This window comes from Bicyclus anynana, chromosome 1 (genome assembly GCF_947172395.1).
Source record: "Bicyclus anynana chromosome 1, ilBicAnyn1.1, whole genome shotgun sequence".
In the NCBI taxonomy this organism is placed as follows: Eukaryota; Metazoa; Arthropoda; class Insecta; order Lepidoptera; family Nymphalidae; genus Bicyclus; species Bicyclus anynana.
Window position 1 is genome coordinate 18,550,397 of NC_069083.1, and position 20,196 is coordinate 18,570,592.

The 20,196-nt window shown below is 40.3% G+C and overlaps 2 protein-coding genes across 2 annotated transcripts; one reads left to right on the forward strand and one right to left on the reverse strand.

The window, feature by feature from the left end:
- Window positions 1-340: 340 nt before the first annotated feature.
- Window positions 341-10,489, reverse strand: LOC112048359 (myrosinase 1). The gene is made up of 9 exons (XM_024085858.2): window positions 10,341-10,489; window positions 9,231-9,343; window positions 8,102-8,294; window positions 7,485-7,656; window positions 6,442-6,646; window positions 4,595-4,689; window positions 3,376-3,678; window positions 2,291-2,532; window positions 341-659 (listed from the first exon to the last, which is right to left on the reverse strand). Exons 1-9 carry the CDS (start codon window positions 10,382-10,384, stop codon window positions 530-532), a joined length of 1,497 nt encoding a protein of 498 aa, XP_023941626.1. The 5' UTR covers window positions 10,385-10,489; the 3' UTR covers window positions 341-529.
- A 3,281-nt stretch (window positions 10,490-13,770) lies between these two features.
- LOC112048360 (protein lethal(2)essential for life-like) lies at window positions 13,771-14,661 on the forward strand. Its single transcript, XM_024085859.2, has one exon. It carries the CDS (start codon window positions 13,846-13,848, stop codon window positions 14,335-14,337), a length of 492 nt encoding a protein of 163 aa, XP_023941627.1. The 5' UTR covers window positions 13,771-13,845; the 3' UTR covers window positions 14,338-14,661.
- Window positions 14,662-20,196: the final 5,535 nt, after the last annotated feature.

Here is a 20,196-nt window from a genome sequence, read left to right on the forward strand (position 1 = left end):
GGAAGAGCCGTGATAGTCCAGTGGATATGACCTCTGCCTCCGATTCCGGAGGGTGTGGGTTCGAATCCGGTCCGGGGCCTCCAACTTTTCAGTTGTGGGCATTTTAAGAAATTAAATATCACGTGTCTCAAACTGTAAAGAAAAAACATCGTGAGGCATTGTGATTTGCATACTTCAGAATTTCTGCCAATCCGCATAGGGCCAGCGTGGTGGACTATTGACCTAACACCTCTCATTCTGAGATGAGACTCGAGCTCAGCAGTGAGCCGAGTCTCATCTCAGAATGAGAGGTGTATGGATTAATGATGAGGAATAAAGGATTTTAATTAAACATGCATAATATCTTTGGTATTGTATTTACTTATTTTATGAGAACATATTTTAACTAATAGTTTTATTAATAATAATTATTCTACAATTTCCCCTCAAAGTAGATCTTTTTCTTTTAAAGATTCTAACATTATTCTTCTAGTTCTACACCTTGAAAAGCGACCAGTCATACAGGAGATTAAGCCTTATGTTCATAGAACTAGGTCGTATAATTCCATGCAGGTATGCAGCGGGTTTGTGCCAGTTCCTTGAAGTAGTGCGCAGAGGACCTCGGCGTGCGGGTCTTGTTCGGAGACTCGTAGTCCACGTCGTAGAGACCAAAACGCTCTCTGCAAGATCCAATTGGTTATGTTATTATAGCTTGGCAAATTCGTTCGTAACACTCCCGATGGTCCGCAAGGGCCGGGCACGACTTTACCCATCCCCCGAAGCCTGCATGTCCTTCCCCCCCCCCGTTGCCTGCAAGTCCTTCCCCCCTTCCCCGTTGCCTGCAAGTCCTTCCCCCCTCCCCCCGTTGCCTGCAAGTCCTTCCCCCCTCCCCCCGTTGCCTGCAAGTCCTTGCCCCCTGCCCCCGTTGCCTGCAAATCCTTCCCCCCCTCCCCATAGTTTCTGCCTCGTTGATCCAATGGAGAGCCTACGAGTATGTGGTTTCGGATCACTAGGGTCACCTAGGTTCGAATCTTGGGTTGCGTCGATTCAGTTAAAATTCCCTCAGCAGCGTTTCTCAACAGGTGGGCCTGAAAATGAACATGGGCAAAACAAAAATAATGTGTAATGCTCATGTATCGCTCCACCCAGTTATAGTTGAGAACGCTGCACTCGAAATTGTAGACGAATACATATACCTAGGACATATGATCCAGTTAGGTAGGTCCAATTTCGAGAAAGAGGTGAACCGTCGAATCCAACTCAGCTGGGCTGCATTCGGGAAGCTTCGCGACATCTTTTCGTCCGAAATTCCTCAGTGCCTGAAGACAAAAGTCTTCGAACAGTGCGTGTTGCCAGTGATGACCTATGGTTCCGAGACTTGGTCGCTAACTATGGGCCTCATAAGAAGGCTTAGAGTCACACAGAGGGCGATGGAACGAGCTATGTTAGGAGTATCTCTGCGTGATCGAATCAGAAATGAGGAGATCCGCAGAAGAACCAAAGTCACCGACATAGCTCAACGAGTTGCGAAGCTGAAGTGGCAATGGGCGGGGCACATAGTTCGAAGAGCCGATGGACGTTGGGGTCCCAAAGTGCTGGAATGGCGACCCCGCACTAGTAAGCGCAGTGTTGGCCGACCCCCCACCAGGTGGACTGACGACATCAAGCGAGTCGCAGGGATTCGCTGGATGCAGGCGGCTCAGTATCGTGATGTTTGGAAGTCCCTACAAAAGGCCTATGTCCTGCAGTGGACGTCCATCGGCTGATATGATGATGATGATGATGAGTTAAAATTCTCGATGTTTGTGTTATACGTTAAGCCCTCTTCTCTTCTTAGTCTTTGTGGTTGGTACAAGATTAAACATTATCACACCAAGTCCGTCAACCCACATCGGTGCAGCGTATTGGGTTTAAATTCCATATCCCGTATCCTCTACGAAGAGAGATCTGGGCCAGTAGCTAACTTACATAAAATTTATCTTTCTACAAACGCTAAAACACTCCCAAAGCTAAAAATATACTCAAAGGCACAATGATCTTGTGGCGGATAATTATTATTATTCATTGATATGACACGTAATGAACGTCATGGGATGTCATACATTTAATAGATTTCGAAGCGTTAGCGTTTGTACAGAGAGAATTAATGTGTTACTTCGCTATAGATCGCTATGAGCGAATAGTCTACATCAAATTGTTGTCCGTATGTCTGTCTCTCAATAGATGTTGGTTAGTTTTACCTTCGGGACAGTTCATCATCGAACACGATCTCATGATACCTACCCAAAGTATTAATATAAATTTAACTTACGAAAATCCTCTGGTCCATTCAAAGTTGTCTAACAAACTCCAATACGTGTATCCGTACACTCGACACTTGTCTTTAGCCATCGCCATCAACAACGACTTGAGGTACCCGTCCAAGTAGTTGATGCGCCGACTGTCCTTCAGCCCCCTCTCCAACGACATCCCGTTCTCAGTTATAAACACTTTGGGGTTGTCGTACTCCAGCCTGACCCAATTGAGGGATTTTCTAAAGCCCCAGGGGACCACCTTGAATGAAAACAAAAGAAGATAAACCAAGAGAATACGTGATCAAGCTGTGGATTTAGAAATCGAGTCGTCATTGATTTTTAGGGCTCTGAACCCTCAAGGGAAACCTCATCATTATCAACCCATATTCGGCTCACTGCTGAGCTCGAATCTCCTATCAAAATTGGGGGAGGGGGGGGCTTTAGGCCAATTAGTACACCACGCTGGACCAATTGGTAGACTTCACACACGCAGAGAATTATGAAAATTCTCTGGTATGTAGGTTTTCTCACGATGTTTTTCCTTCACCGTTTTTAGACACATGATTAATTTCTTAAAATGCACACAACTGAAAGTTGGAGGTGCGTGCCTCTGACCGGATTCGAACCCACACCCTCCGCATAGGAGGTCATATCCACTGGGCTATAAGGGAAACCTATGGAACCCTTATAGGCTTACATTGTTTTCTATCTGTCTGTCCGTTCGTCCGTTCGTCCGTCCATCTGTCTGTTTTCTTGTTTGTTTGTCTGTCTGTCTGTCTTTCAAGATTTTTATCCCGGGAATGCGTAGAGGTATCGATTTGAAATTAAAATTATGCCTTTTCTGTCTTATTATTTGTTATTTCTCATGCTGTGGTGTACAAATAAAACTTATGAAAAAATTGAACTTATGAAAGTTAACGTACTAAAAAAGAAAGTTACGGCCGTTTATGTCTCGAAACGAGCTTTTCACAAAAAGCTCTCTTAATTAAATCTTAGACGTTCCTGATGTCCTGCCCATAACTCTGGTGCTTTTGAAGCTGATTTGTTACAAAACTTTTCAAATTAAATGATGTCAAAAATGTTTGCCTACATCATTACTTACTTTTAACCAAGTGGAGTTGGACTTTGGCCACTCTTTCTTCTGCGAGATGATCCCGCCCATATCCTCTTCAAAGGACGGCAGCAGAGATATCTTCCCCTTGTTCTTCGATATCAGGTATGTTGTGTAATGGTTCAGGCCCAGGAAGTCTGCAGAACCTCGTATCATTTTGACCTCTTCTGGTGTGAATCTTGGCAATCTTGAGCGGGGAAAGTGCTGAAGTTTTGATATAGCGTCCACTCTTTCACGCATTATTGGAGGATAGTCACCTGTTTTTGAGAATATAGGGTGCGCATACCATCCCATCTGAAAATGATGAAATATTTTGAAAATAATTCATACATTTTTAGAAAATGACGTCGGATGGAATGAATAAGGTTTAAAGACATTTATTCTTTAAAAAACTCAAATATTAATACCCATCATCATTCATCATTATCAACCCATATTCGGCTCACTGCCGAGCTCGAGTCTCCTCTCAGAATGAGAGGTATAGGCCAATAGTCCAGTGACCCAATGCGGATTGGCAGACTTCACACACGAAGAATTCAATTAAGATAATTCTCAGGTTAGCCGGTTTCCTCACGATGTTTTTCTTTCACCGTTTGAAGCATGTAGGTAATATTTATTTTCTGATTATGATAACCCCACTCTACTTGGACCGATGACAACAATGGTGGAGGTAACAGGAAGCAGCTGAATGCAGGCATTGCAAAACAATGATTGGAACCTTAGAAGAGGCTTATGTCCATTGGTTGATGATGGTAATTGATTTAGCTACTAGACAATTCAAAAGATTTTATAGAGCAAAATATAAGACGCCGACATTGCACAAACAATGGATTTTTTCTTGATAAAATAACTTTATTTTAATCTCCATTCCTTGTTAAGCTCAGACCAATTATTGAAGGACCTGTATCACACTCATTGTAAACTAAACAAGAAGTTTTTGCCGGTTTTTTACACCATGCAACTATACAAAAAGATTTTTAAGGAGCTCTTTAATCGACGAACACGATTACAACTATTTAACATCGATTCTATAGACAGTTTTTATAATCGCATTAGATCGTTGATCATATACTTTGGCAGAAAAGTAACGTCTAGCGAGGCAGGTCCTATACAATAATTGGTCTGAGTTGCCAAATCCATTCAGTATTTTTTGCGTGAAAGAGTAACAGCATCCATACATCACGTTTAAAGTATTGGTAAAAATACTAACGTAAAATTGCCTCGCAATTTCTGCAGCTTTTTGATCATCCTCTGACGTGGTGGCCGGTTCGAGCCACGAGAAATCCAGCGTTATACCGACGTAGTCTGGAACATTAACTTACAATGAGAATAACCAAACATGACCACAATACTGAAGATTATGACTATGACACATATTAACAAGCAGTGATATCGTAACTTTATACACAAACTTAAAGTTTGTCGACCCATGCAATATGCTTAACACAAACTGCATGGGTATTTGCCGTTTCTTACCAGTAGTAAAAGACGGCAAATACCCATGAAGTTTGTCTTGTCCATGGTAGCTTTAACAGTTAGTACCTACGTATTTTTAGAAATTTCTAAAATCCAGCTCTCAACGACATAAAGCGTAATTTTTTCAACATTCTTCGGGACACTTTCTTGTATCTTTTTTCTTTAAACCATCTTTATAAGTGTTAATTGCTTAGAGAATAAATATAGTTATTGCTCTTCTTACTTTTTATACGTATAACCTCGAAAAACAAAACATAAATCTATAATAAATAGCCACTGACCTGCTTAGAGGTCAATCATTAATTTGCCCCTAAACAGAAGCCAAATAAAGTAATTAACTCATTGACACGTTTAGGAGAAGATAATAAACATTTGTCTGTGTGTATTTACACATTATATAAGTATTTATATGTAGTATATAATTGTATATTAATATTATAATATCAACTATCTTAGCATCCATAACACAAGCTGCTCTGTATGCTTACTTTGGGGCTAGATAGTGATGTGTATTGTTTAAGTATATTTATTTATTTATTATATTTATTTAATATAAGTATTAATTTTAATTGTATCTACTTATTATATTTTATTATTTGCCTAAAAAATGTTGTAACAGTTTCATCAGTTTTCATCAACAAGTTGTTATTGAATTGCCAAATCCATCCTTTTTAATATTTAAATCAACAGTTTCCCGGTCTCGTCAAAAATGGTGATACCTATCATCAATGATCTCGGTATTAAATAGATCGTGATGAATATTGGATAGAAGCATGCGTTACTTTGCGGAAGTTCATCATGAATATACAATAATTTATCTATTTTGCTATCATCCACGAAAAACCGACGAACCCATGCGACAACGTCACCCAGGTCCGACAAAATACTCTACAACGTGCACGTTGTAGAGTCAACATCTCCTGAGGATGCTCCGGTTTCGGGGTGAAACGTACGTAGAGAGTATTTTGTCGGACCTGGGTGACGTGGTCGCATGGGTTCGTCGGCTTTTCGTGGATGATAACAAAATAAATAAATCATTAATAGATCGTGATGATATTGTAATGAATATACATGAGTGGGAAAAGTTTGTATCACGTGGTAATTTCTTAACGAAGTTGCCAGTGTAGTTACTCGGAGGTACACACACCAATGTTATTAAGACGCGTAATATTAGGCGTTCACATATCTGAACCGTAAGAACAGGACGCATCGAATAAACGTATTTTTAATTTTACGGTAGATTCCTGCGTGAATACCTATCCGTCAGATGGGATGCGTGTGATAATTACGATGCAGATGTGTGGAAGCTTACCATACATTTTAGACAGTTGCATGAGGTGTTTACCTATAAATAGATTGCATTTTATCTTTCTGCTCCTTACCCTTTTACTTCCTTACATACATGTTTAATAATTGTATTATTTGTATGTCTGTTGGTAGACCAAATAAAGAATAAAAAAAAGGCAACAGCGGGTAGGAGAGAGGCGCGCAGGGTGAAGCTCTGCTGCTGCGTCGCTACGTACCCGCTGATACCTAACGTGCGACGTTCCGAAACGTCATAAAGTTTGCATCGTACTGTACCTATTTTGTCAGCGTACTCGTCGCGGTACATGCGGTAGACCATGCCGTGCGCGCGCAGCACGTGGTGTGCACACATGTAGTCTTCGAACCCGCTGGAGCGCGCGCCCGGCGCGTCGTTGCCTCCGTACCCGTCGTGACAGAAGGACATCGGCTCGTTAAACGTCAGCCAAGTCTTCGCTCTGCTGCCGAAGTTGTCGAATAACACCTGCCAGAATAAGCATGCACTTCAGACCACACAACTGAAGTAAAACTTCTCTAAAAAACACAGCGCTATCTATGAGACTCAGGCATAACTGCATCGCAACAGGTTCTTGAAGTATACGCCCGACTACACTTTTCGTAATACAGTCACCAGTATCTATGGTCACCAGATTACTCCCTTGTCAAGTGCGCGTAAAGAAGTTTTACTTCAATAGTTGTCAGTAATAGGAATGCAAGTGACGTCAGTGTGTTTTAATCCCAAAAGTACCTAACATAAAGTTCTTATTTGCAAAGCTTTTATACGGTCTCCATTAACAGCCGATGGACGTCGCTGGACACAGGCCTCTTACATGGACTTCCAAACAAACCGGTCTCGAGCCGCGAGTATCCAACCTCCCTGCAACCTGCTCTGCCCTCAATCCATCGCCATTCCAGCACTTAGGGACCCCAACATCCATCGGCTCTTCCAACTCGACAATGGGCAGAGCCCATGCATTGCCAGTTCAGCTTCGCAACTCGCTGAGTTATATCAGTGACATTGATTCTTCTGCGGATCTCCTTATTTCTGATTCGCAAGCATAGTTCGCCCATCGCCCGCTGAGTGATTTTGAGCCTTCTTATAGGAGCCACATTTAGCGACCAAGTCTCGGATCCGTACGTCATGACTGGCAAAACGCACTGTTCGCTTAAAAAAAATATCTTGAGATCTTTGCTTCTCCGACGTGTCAAACGATTAAAAATTGGTACAAAAACCTTGAATTCGACGGTTGCCGATCGATCACAATATCGGAAATAATAAACATTCATGAGCAAATAAACCAATCAAAGGATTCTTTACTTACTCGTGCGTAATCCACGAAGTAGTCAGCGATGGTGGGGTTGGTCCACCCCCCCAGGTCCTGCAGGGCTTGCGGCAGGTCCCAGTGGTACATGGTGACGATGGGGGTGATGCCATGATTGTTCAGCTCCGTCAGCAGTTCCAGGTAGTATCTGATGCCGTCTTCGTTGACTTCGCTGGAATATTGCAACCTTATATGTAGGACTTGCCAACACCCATGACTTGTCCGCGGTAGTTGAGTCACGCCGTATGATACAAAACTCTGCAGTGCTATGAAGTTACCTCATCATTATCCATATTCGGCTCACTATTGAGCACGAGTCTCCTATCAGAATGAGAGGAGTTAGGCCTTAGTCCACCACACTGGCCCAATGTGGATTGGCAGTTTTTACACACAGAAAATTCTCAGAGTAGGTTTCCACACGATGTTTTTCCTTCACCGTTTGAGACAAGTGATTTATTTCTTAAAATGCACATCACTGAAAAGTTTGTACAAATGTTTTCTGTGGCAGAGGTCAGATCCACTGGGATATCACGTCTCACCTGGAGTTCAACCGTTTCGAAGATTAGCTCGGACAAACAGACAGACACACTGAAGATACGAGTATATCGAATACCTACTTGCTTAATCCAGATGGCAGGATCCTCGGCCAGGAGATGGAGAAGCGGTAGTGTTGCACTCCGAGCTGCACCAGCATGCTGACGTCGTCCTTGTACAGGTGGTAGGAGTCAGTGGTGACGTCACCGTTCTGCCGGCTGAAGATCCGCTCCGGCTTGTCGTGCGTGTAACGGTCCCAAATACTTTCGCCTTTTCCTGGAAATGTATTAGGTATGTGGAAACAAGTAGGACTAAAGGTTACCTACTTTATTTTATCTTTGGTCACGAGTTCCTGGGTCCAACTAGGTAGGTATATGAGATACTTTGGCTGGTGGGAGGCTTCGGCCGTGGCTAGTTACCACCCTACCGGAAAAGACGTACCGCCAAGCGATTTGGCGTTCCGGTACGATGTCGTGTAGAAACCGAAAAGGGATGTGGATTTGCATCCTCCTCCTAACAAGTTAGCCCGCTTCCATCTTAGACTGCATCATCACTTACCATCAAGTGAAATTGTTGTCTGAGCAATTGTGAAATTGGGCTAATTTGTTAAGAAGAAAAAAAAAATAAAAAAAAACTAAGTTTTTCTTTACCTATTCTAAGAATAGACATTCAGTGGATATGACTTCTGCCTTTGATTCCGGAGGTTTTGGTTTCAAATCTGGTCCGGGCATGCACCTCGAACTTTTCAGTTGCGTGCATTTTAAGAAATTATATATCACGTGTCTCTAACGGTGAAGGAAAAACATCGTGAGGAAACCCTAGGGCTAGCCCTAAAAAAGCCCCTAGGGCTCGCATACCGTGTGAGAAACCCTGCCTACCATTGATGAGTTCCTTAATGATACAGCATTGATGAGTTCCTTAATGATAAAGATGCTTGGAGGCCGTTGGATCAGCTCCCACCTTCACACAGGAAGTAAAACTATAAGAAATGTAAACAGTAATTGTTATCAATTGTAAATTATAATACTGTATGACTTTTTCAAAAGAGCAACTGTTGAGTTTCTTGCCGATATCTTCTCAGCAGAACCTGCCTTCCGAACCGGTGGTAGAATATTTACAAATTGTCAAATGACGTGTCAAAAGTGCTTGTAAACTGAGCCTACTTGAAATAAATGATTTTTGATTTGATTTTGATTTGATTTGATTTGATACCTGATACATTCCACGCTCCCTCTATCTGGTAGGCAGCTGTAGCCACCCCGAACGAGAAGTGCTCGGGAAAGCACAGTGTGTTCGGCGACTCGATATTATACGCGTCGGCACACCTGCAAGTGTATAAGTAGGTACTGTCTGTAACTCTTACATTTAAGAGTGTGCAATATGTAATTTGGTGGTTACAAATGATTCTGGATCTCAGATTCTGGAAAAGTTAGGAGCCTGATATTTGGGTAAATGATATTTCAAAGTGTTAGCTTCGTTATTACTATACAAAATACACAATTTGTAAAACTTTTCTCGATAGTTTATTTTTTTAAAAAATACATGTTTTGCTCACAGTTTGCTTTCAATCTCAGGAAAAGCAAACTTATTTTCTTAAATTTTTGTTTTGTATAGAAAACTAGGTATATATCTTGAGCATGGAAATTTTGTTTTTCGTTATGTTGTTTAATTTACTTGCAATTAGGTAAAAATGGTTTTGGCGCTCACGTCGTAAAATTTGCGCCGCGCGTCAATCGCTCCGTGCTTTTCACTCACGTGAAAGTCATAATTCGGCGTCTCGTTTGTGCTTCGAATTTTATCCATATCGTAACGACGCGCTGCGCGCTCTTAAATAAATTTATTTTCTTGCTTTCGTCTTCAAATTACATGGAAACAGGATTGTAAAAGCCTCACTAGCTCAACGATAAAGGCGCATAACTCATTTCCGAGAGTTCCAAGTTCGATCCACGCCCGCTAAATTGAATGGAAATATTGATCATTTATAACAAATGACAAAATATATTCTTTTAAATAAAAAAGCCACGACTGATGCCTGCTGCCAGACCAGATCAAAGCCAATTTAGATTTTTCAAACAAAAAAAAAATTTACAAAATCGGTCCACAAACGCCGGAAATATCGCTGGACACACATAAAAAAACATACTTACAGTCCTTTTTGAAAGTCGCATAAAAATAAATGATCTTGGGAATTGAACCCAGGAATTATTGGAAACGACATTACCAATTCGCCAAAGAGATCGTCAAGGTCTTTATTTAATCTGTTTTGATTAACAAAAACAAAAGTACCTACGTACGATAATACACAAAACGGTGACCACTTACCCCAAGGTGATAACCACGAGCGAGGTTATTAGTGTCCAGCTCATCTCGCTCGCACGCCGTCCCCGCGCCGACTGATAGCCCTTTGACTCTCTAACAATAATAATGTTATCTGTACAATAATAATAATAAGGAAAATAATAGTAATCGTTATGTAGTGTTATAATGTAGATCTAGTGGTTAGCATAATGGCAAAGTCCAGGGTTCGAAACCTGGGTCAAGCCTCAAGCCGACAAAAAATCATTAGGTTACTACAGAAAACATAATGTACAAGACATTACTAAGATATATTTCGTTGGGATTTTCAAATATTAATAATAATTTATTTATTTGCTATACATGGGTTCAGAGTTGAAAGTGGGACGATTTGGATATGGGCAACGGAACGATAGGGGCCAAATGTTGGCTGACTTCATGGAGAAGGAGGGCCTCTTTATGATGAACTCCTTCTTCAAGAAGCCACCACACAGGAAATGGACCTGAATGAGCCCCGATGGTTCCACGAAAAACGAGATCGACTTCATCTTGTCTACCAGACGGCAAATATTCAACGATGTTTCTGTGATCCATAGGGTGAAAACCGGTAGCGATCACCGAATGGTTAGAGGCACGTTGAATATCAACATTCAGCTGGAACGGTATCGACTGGTGAAGTCTACGCTCCGACCTACTCGTGCCCATATTCAAAACCCCGAGTCCTTTCAACTAGAACTGCAGAACCGCTTTGATTGCCTAGCAAATTGCGAAACTGTGGACGATCTGAACAACAGGTTCGTGGAAACTGTCCATTCCGTTGGGTCTAAGTTCTATAAGACCCACCGTGCGAAAAGAACCAAAAAGTTCTCGGACCAAACACTTAAACTCATGGAAGAAAGGCAAGAAATGAGATTACAGTCTTCAGCAGATGCGTCAAAATACCGACAAATCAGTAGACAGATCTCTAAGTCGCAAACCAGCGACTTGCGAAATTTCAATACCGAGCGTATTAAAAATGCGATTGAAAATAATCGAGGCTCGAAAGTTTTCGCCAGAGATCTGTCTATTGGACAGAGGCAGCTGACGCGTTTGAAGACCGAACACGGTAATCTAATTTCTTCCAAGCCCGAGTTATTAAGTGAGGTCGAGAAGTTCTATGGACAGCTATACACGACTACTCAGCAGCCTGTTGCCAATTTGGCTAAAGACCCCAGAGCCAAGTTGACCCGACACTATACCGAAGATATCCCGGACGTCAGCCTATACGAGATTAGTGTGGCTCTCAAACACCTGAAGAACAATAAGGCGCCAGGTGAGGACGGAATCACAGCAGAACTCCTGAAAGCGGGTGGAAAACCGATACTTAAAGTCCTTCAGCGATTGTTCAATTCCGTCATTCACGAGGGCACGACGCCTGAGGCGTGGCATAGGAGCGTGGTGGTTCTGTTCTTCAAAAAAGGTGACAACACCTTGCTGAAGAATTACAGACCCATCTCGCTGCTAAGCCATGTTTACAAATTGTTCTCGAGAGTCATTACGAATCGTCTCGCTAATAGGTTTGACGACTTCCAGCCTCCCGAACAAGCCGGTTTCCGAAAAGGCTTTAGTACCATAGACCACATCCATACGCTGCGGCAGGTTATACAGAAGACTCACGAGTATAACCAGCCACTTTGCTTAGCGTTTGTGGACTATGAGAAAGCTTTCGATTCGGTGGAAACCTGGGCTGTGCTAAGGTCATTGCAGAGATGCCGAATTGATTACAGGTATATCCAAGCGTTGAAGTGCTTGTACGAAAACGCCACTATGTCAGTCCGTATTCAGGATCAGACTACGAGGCCAATCCAGTTGCAGCGAGGAGTGCGTCAGGGAGATGTGATCTCTCCGAAGCTATTTACCGCCGCACTGGAAGACGTCTTTAAGCTTCTGGACTGGAGCGGACTTGGCATCAACATCAATGGCGAGTACATCACTCAACTGCGGTTCGCGGATGATGTAGTCATCATGGCACAGACTCTGGATGACCTTAGTACCATGCTCAATGACCTCAGCAGCGTTTCTCAACAGGTGGGCCTGAAAATGAACATGGGCAAAACAAAAATAATGTGTAATGCTCATGTATCGCTCCACCCAGTTATAGTTGAGAACGCTGCACTCGAAATTGTAGACGAATACATATACCTAGGACATATGATCCAGTTAGGTAGGTCCAATTTCGAGAAAGAGGTGAACCGTCGAATTCAACTCGGCTGGGCTGCATTCGGGAAGCTTCGCGACATCTTTTCGTCCGAAATTCCTCAGTGCCTGAAGACAAAAGTCTTCGAACAGTGCGTGTTGCCAGTGATGACCTATGGTTCCGAGACTTGGTCGCTAACTATGGGCCTCATAAGAAGGCTTAGAGTCACACAGCGGGCGATGGAACGAGCTATGTTAGGAGTATCTCTGCGTGATCGAATCAGAAATGAGGAGATCCGCAGAAGAACCAAAGTCACCGACATAGCTCAACGAGTTGCGAAGCTGAAGTGGCAATGGGCGGGGCACATAGTTCGAAGAGCCGATGGACGTTGGGGTCCCAAAGTGCTGGAATGGCGACCCCGCACTAGTAAGCGCAGTGTTGGCCGACCCCCCACCAGGTGGACTGACGACATCAAGCGAGTCGCAGGGATTCGCTGGATGCAGGCGGCTCAGTATCGTGATGTTTGGAAGTCCCTACAAAAGGCCTATGTCCTGCAGTGGACGTCCATCGGCTGATATGATGATGATGATGATACATGGGTAGAGTTTGGCTAATGAAAGTAGAGACTGAAATCGCACGCCAAATTAAAAAAAAACGCAAAGTAAACAAATTACAAACAGGGCACTTAAAGCCTCGATCCTGCACTTCCAGGGGTATTTACTACACAGCCGCGCTTCATAGAGCAAGTTAAACCGTCCGTCGGTCCCGCTCAATAATACCATGTGACCACAGATCACAGAATAATAGGCAGATAGAGCGCACGGAACACGACGGTGTCATAGCCGTTCCAAATACAAAATTCAATTAAAAACGAATAAATTCTCGTGTCAGTACGACACGAATTAATTGTAATAAATTAATGATAATTTAGTAATTATTGATTATTATAATAATTTACGTAATATTTTGAAATACAAAATGGGAAAAAAGTTTTTAATATGCGGATGTCAAGGAGATTCGTAAATAATGAAGAGAAGATTGTAACTATTTTTAAAATAGCGACATCTATTAATAGCTTTAGTAAATATTATGTTAAAGCACGTTGAAGTGATTTAGCTACTCACCGCTAGGTGGCGCTATTCGGAAACTATTGTGGCGTTGTCGAATTGTTCTAGAATTGGAATTTTGTACCGCATCCGAGAACTTTCTTGAATGTTCCCCATTTTGCTCGTCACCAATAGGTGGCGCTGACTCGAGTATATATAGACCGCGCGTTAGCTGTTTCGCCTGTCATTTGTCAAGAGAAAATAACCTTGATCACTTGCGAAGCGAATTTGTGAAGAAAACAAACAAGAAATGGCGTTAATTCCAAATCTTTTCGGCGAGAGGACGGCGGACAGAGGCTTCTACAGACCGATCAACCAAATTGTGCCACATGATTACTTCAAGCCATTCGAAAATATGTTCAGACAAATGGAGCAACTCTCATCTATCATGAACAACATTGCTATGAAGGGAAAGAACGAAGCGGATTACGAAAAATTCCAAGTCAACGTGGACGTCCAGCACTTTACCCCGGAAGAAATCGGTGTGACAGTTGTTGACGGATTTGTAACAGTGGAGTGTAAACATGAAGAGAGGAGAGATGAGCACGGTTATGTTTCCAGACAGTTCGTAAGGAAGTACAAGTTGCCCGAAGGTTGTTTACCAGACACAGTTGAGTCCAGCCTTTCGTCAGATGGAGTGCTTACAGTGACCGCGCCAAAAGTTCTACCTATGCCGTCGATTGGGGAAAGGATCGTGCCAATTATCAAGACTGGACCGGTCAAGAAGCAGATTGAGCAGTAATTGTTATTTTTTATTATATTCTCGTGTATATATTTCAATTGCTATTTTTATAATCCATTGCAATATAAAATTCAATTGTGTTCAAGATACAATTTGTATTTTCTTGTAAAATTTAAAGTGAACCTATCTACTATCTGTGTATTGTGATTCCGGTTTTTTTTCTAGTTATGTAAAGACTGAATATCTGCCTAGTTTTTTTTATTAATTATTAAGTAAGTAATTAATGTTTATAAAATCGATGTATTATAATTTATAATATAGCTACCTAATTGCTACTAGATTTAAATAAGTACATACTTAAATAAAAGTAATTCAAATTTTAAATGTTATTTTATTTTTAAACCCGAAAGAAATCCTGGCACCTAGATACAGCTACTTAGCAGCTTTCATATAAAAGTTTGGCTATAATAGGTATTATCTAGAAATTGGATAATAACCTTATGCGTGCTTCCTTAAAGCTCTCGTTTTCGGTTCGAGCTTAGCAATATCGCCTCTGCTGTAATTTTCAATTTACCGCAATTATGTCATAATGTATTATTAAAATATTGCATTTCTCCATTAGTTGAACGCCGTTCATATTTTGGATACCTATAAGATAAAAAGTTATATCCATTACTTGGACAGTTAAGTCTATTTATAGGTTCAACAATATAATACATAATGTACATACTTTACATTCAATTTTACATATTAATATATTAATTGAATTAATTATTTAATTGAAGCCAATTATTTAAGTGATCCCAATTATTTAATTGAAGCCCAATGTTATCAAGATTTAGTAAAACTAAAAACAATTTAAATCCATCATTATTTCGAGGTACCTATTTATTACCTAGGTAATTGACAAAGTTTCTTAAATTGGAGGGCTTTCTTTAAGTAGATTTCCATACAAACGTTATTTTTGGCTGTATGTAGTCAATGTTTTTATGGTCAAGGAAAGTAAAAATGTTGCTGTAGGTACGTGGGTACAATGTTGGTGAGTGCGGAGGTTCATCTATTGGGTCTGTTCATTGTTTTTGATGCCACTACCCTGAAGGTAGTTATAATACTTTCTTACCTGACTCAGGTATTATACGGGTTCCTTTTCTTTGCTTCTAAAGCCACTTATCCGAAGTAATAAATGAAATCCTGAAATGCATTCAAATCTTACGAAGGTAGGTAACTTTATTACTTGTTATTTATTATTACCTAGTTACCCGCAAGTATGGAAAAAAATTAAAAAAAAAGGTAAAATCAGGAATCCGTTAGGCTTTGGAAGCAATGTAAATCAACGATATTTTACACTACAGATATATACAAAATCACCGCAAAAAGTGATCCCAATTTAGCAAAATTTTGTGTTTACAGAAATTATATATTTATGTACTTATTTATAATTATTATATATAATTTTTAAACTTCCTGATCACACAACTCGATATGCCACGTAGACGATATTTAGGTATTATTTGTGTAAATAAACGTTGTTTACATTGCAGCTATATGAAATTAAGACAATTAGCCAATTTTGTTCGCTTCAGTTTAATATGTATTTGGTGGCAATAGTAATCACCAAATAGTGACACACCAAGCGCGCGTGTGTTTTTTTAAATCTGGAAGAGCGTCCTGCAGCACACCAATGCGCTAGCTGTGTCTTTACTATTTACACCTTTATGGTAGGGGAGCCCATGATGATAAACGTGTACCTACTCAAGCGTTGCAGGGTCTTTTTGGTTTCTACGTGCCAACGTACCGGAACTTCGCTTCGGGGTACGTCTTTGCCAGTAGGGTGGTAACTAGCCACGGCCGACACTTAGCATCAGAACAAAAACGAGCCAATTTAGAAATTAAAACATCCTGAACTGACTAGACTAACAATCGAACTCTGGACCTTTCTCTTGAGAACCACAGCAACACCAACTGCGCCATAGATGTCGTCAGAAATACGAGTAATTATTGTAGTCTATGGAACAAAGGATAACAATAATATAATGCAGTACAAGATGCTATAGACAATGTAACCTGCCTAGGTAACCTAAGTAAGATAAATTGTATAGTTCACGTCCTTCCGAGAACACCAATCAATGTTGTCATGCATCCAAAGCGCACGCTCAACAAGTTGAGCTCAAAATATAATGGACTTCCTGTACAAATCTGTTGTAAGGACTGCTTCAATGTGATACATCCCGGGCAACGCATCTCGCGTTCCAATTTATAGTGGCACTCACTCGAAATATTAATAGTTCAATATAACTTGACCCATCACCCACGAGGTCTCAACTTATAATGGACATACCCTTAAAATAACAATATTGTGTGTAAAAGCAGACCCTCTCCTATGAAGTATCAATTTATAACGGTCATAGTTTATATAAAGTATGAAGGTACCAAGATAGGTTGATACCACAGGTATTATATTTAACTGTGAAAGTTCAATTTATAATGGATATCTCGTGGAATGGTATGGAGGTTCCGATTTAAGTTGAGACCTCCCCTGAAACCGATCCCTCTCAAAATAACACGTGATATTGATTTATTGGCAAACGAAGCCCTTGCAGTGACCTTCAACAGTGTTCAGACTTACAGAGATCAGGAATCAGGATGCATGTTGTTAAATATTTAACAAGCTTTTCAAAGCTACATAAATAAAGTTCTTTTTTTATGTAGCTTTGAAAAGCTTCAACCAATGATGTTAAATACTGTTAGATGTGTAACTAGGTCATGAAAAATAAGGCGTTCAAAACAGGAAATTTCCGTATCTCAATGTTAGTTATGGTCAACAAAGAACGTTATTTAAACAAATAATACCTAAACATCGTCTACAATGTCGAGTTTTGTATTCAGGAAGTGTAAAAACTATATACACACATAATAAATAATGGAATTAAAGACAAAATTGTGCATGTGTGCACTCAGTTTTGTAGATTATTATTCGGATCACATTTTGCGGTGATTTTCTAGGGACGTAACCGATCTATAGTATAAAATTATCATTGCCTTCAACAATATTTAAATTAACATCAGATAGCTTACTAAAGTGGGGAATATCCTATCAATATCATCAGCATATTTGAAAGGCGTGTGACGCAATGTGGTGACCCCGCTCTCTGCATCCACGGTCGTGGGTTCGACTCCTACAAATGGAAAATATTTGAATGGACACTGGCATTTGTGTAGACACTGGAAAACACCCATGCTCATGCGTGTTTAGTGTCAGGGTGTGTTTATCTATACTAACAAAGTAATATTATAAAATTTTAATAAAAAAAATACAACCGACTTCAAAACCTAAAAACGTACCCACTAAACTAAAAAGTGAAAAATAACATCATAATATGTTCTACCTGCTGATCAGTATGAAGGCGGTGCTAAGCCGGTGATGTATTAATTCAAGCCATGTGAGAATATCTTATAGATTTAGATTTTGCAGACAGTCCTGTCAGAAATGGCTTAAATTAAGACAACACCGGCTAAGCACCGCCTTCATACTAGAATATATACATAGGTAGAACATATTATGATGTTATTTTTCACTTTTTAGTTTAGTGGGTACGTTTTTAGGTTTTAAAGTCGGTTGTATTTTTTTTATTAAATTTTTTATTATTTTTCCATTTTTAGTGTAAAATTTCATCTCAAACGAATACATCAGACCCCTAATGACAGTCACAACCCATCTTGGTACAAAATTCTCAGCAATACATATTAATCAAGCCCAAGCACAAGGTAGCTACCGTAAACCGTTAAGGGGTTCCCTTAATTGACCTTGGTCGTCATCATCAGACCCCTAATAACAGACACAACTCATCTAGGTAGAAAGTTCTCAGCAATACGAATTAATCAAGGCCAAACACAAGGTAGTTACTGTAAACTGGTAAGGAGTTCCCTTAATTGTCCTTGGTCTTCATCACCAAACCCCTAAATGACAGTCACAACCTATCTATGTGGAAAGTTCTCATTAATACAAATTAATCAAGCCCAAACACAAGGTAACTGCTGTAAATCGCTGAGGAGTTCCCTCGTCTGTTTTATGGCTCCATCATCAGATCGATTTTAAACCTTCATGAAATTGTAGTGCTTAAAAGTACTAAATGGAAAAGTATACGAACACAATAGACACCCATATAATTTTCGAAAGTTCCCCTCAATTTCTAAAGGATTCCATCATCAGATCTTGACATGATGGCAATGGGACCAAATGGGGACTATACCGTTTCAAACAAAAAATGAATTTTTGAAATCGGTCTAGGCGCCTTTGAGTAATCGGTGTACATACATAAAAAAAAATATCGACCGAATTGAGAAACATACATACAGCCGAACGTAGAACCTCCTCCTTTAAGTCGGTCAACTACAGACCCACAAACCTGCTAAAATGTGGATTGGCGTGCTTACGAGTAGGAGAGTTGTTCTGACCACATTTTCTGGTTCTGCCTTCGGGCTCCATCAGGCGATGCTTCTGCGTTTGCTTCAAACCCCACATCACATACACAATCTATACTAATATTATAAAGCTGAAATGTTTGTTTGTTTGATTGAACGCGCTAATCTTAGGAACCACTAGTCCGATTTGAAAAATACAGTGATAGATAGCCCATTTATCGAGGAAGGCTATAAGCTATATTATATTTTCAAAAAATTAGGGATCCTTCCTGAAACTCCAATAATGTAACCCTAGGTGTACATAAGTTTTGTAAACATGGCGTGCGCTGCAAAAACTATTGATGTTAGAATAAAATAATGTACTACATTGCAGAACACATCATTTTCTGAAAAAAGTGTCGCGGCAGCATATATCCATCTTCTATATTTTAGCAGATATAGTACTTTTTGTACTTAAATAAATTATTTAATTCATATATTAAGCTTTACGTCATTATTTACACAACTTAACTTAAATCCTTATCAAAATTAATTACTTTATAATCAAGAGGATATTATAGAGCCTTTTACAGTATGTTAATTAGTCATATAGTTTCGGAGATAATACAAAATTTCTAAAAGACGCAAAAATGCCGCTAAATGACGCCCCGCGGTTTCACACACGTAGTTCCTGTTCCCGAAAGAACATAGAGTAAAAAAATGCCTATGACACTCGCAAATAACGTAGCTCGGTGAAAGAATTTTCAAAATCGGTTCTGTAGATCCCTACAACCACACAAACTTTACCTCTTACAATCTTCTGTATAAATGAATTGCTGAATGTGTTGATAAGCAAATCTCGAGGACAGACCGATTTCGCTAATTATTTTCTTTAGAACATTATTTCTCATTAAAAGAGAAGTCTAAAAACAACACTTTTCTTACTTTATCTACACTTTTTGTAGATACTTAAAAGTCAATTCGAACTTAAATACCATACCATAAAGTATAAGTGCTAATGAAGAGGTTTCGTGAAGGCAAAACCATTGAGTGACATTAGGGTAGGGGTAGGGTACGGGTAGGATAAGTTACGGGAAGGGTATGGGTAGGGTAAGGGTAGGGTAGGGGTGATTAAGGGTAGGAATAGAGGTAGGGTATGGTAGGGCAGGGGTATGGTTTGGGAAGGGTAGGGTAAGGTAGGGGTAGGGTAGGGTAGGCTAGGGTAAGGGTAGGGTGGGAGTTGGGTAGGGTAGGGGTAGGGAAGAAGTGCACATGAGTAAAAACGAAGCTTGACCGGGTCCACTGTTGAATATATTTTGAAAGCTTTTGTTGGAGAGCATTATAATATGATCGATACTGAGGCCCAAAACACTTTTCACTATTCTTGCTCAAAAACACTGTCATATTACCACTCCACAGCGGGGCTAAACAAGCATTTCAGCCTCTAGGGGCTATAGTAATTTTGTTTTTAATTCTTGTCTCTTACGAGTACTAGCCAAGCACTAGCCTACTATAAAA

Coding starts and splice junctions, on each gene's coding strand:
- LOC112048360 (XM_024085859.2), top strand. CDS start 13,846: ATGGCGTTAATTCCAAATCTTTTCGGCGAGAGGACGGCGGACAGAGGC.
- LOC112048359 (XM_024085858.2), bottom strand. CDS start 10,384: ATGAGCTGGACACTAATAACCTCGCTCGTGGTTATCACCTTGGG. Junction 8,295..9,230: donor GGGAGCGTGGAATGTATCAG/GTATCAAATCAA, acceptor ATACATTTCCAG/GAAAAGGCGAAAGTATTTGG. Junction 660..2,290: donor GAATGGACCAGAGGATTTTC/GTAAGTTAAATT, acceptor TGGATCTTGCAG/AGAGCGTTTTGGTCTCTACG.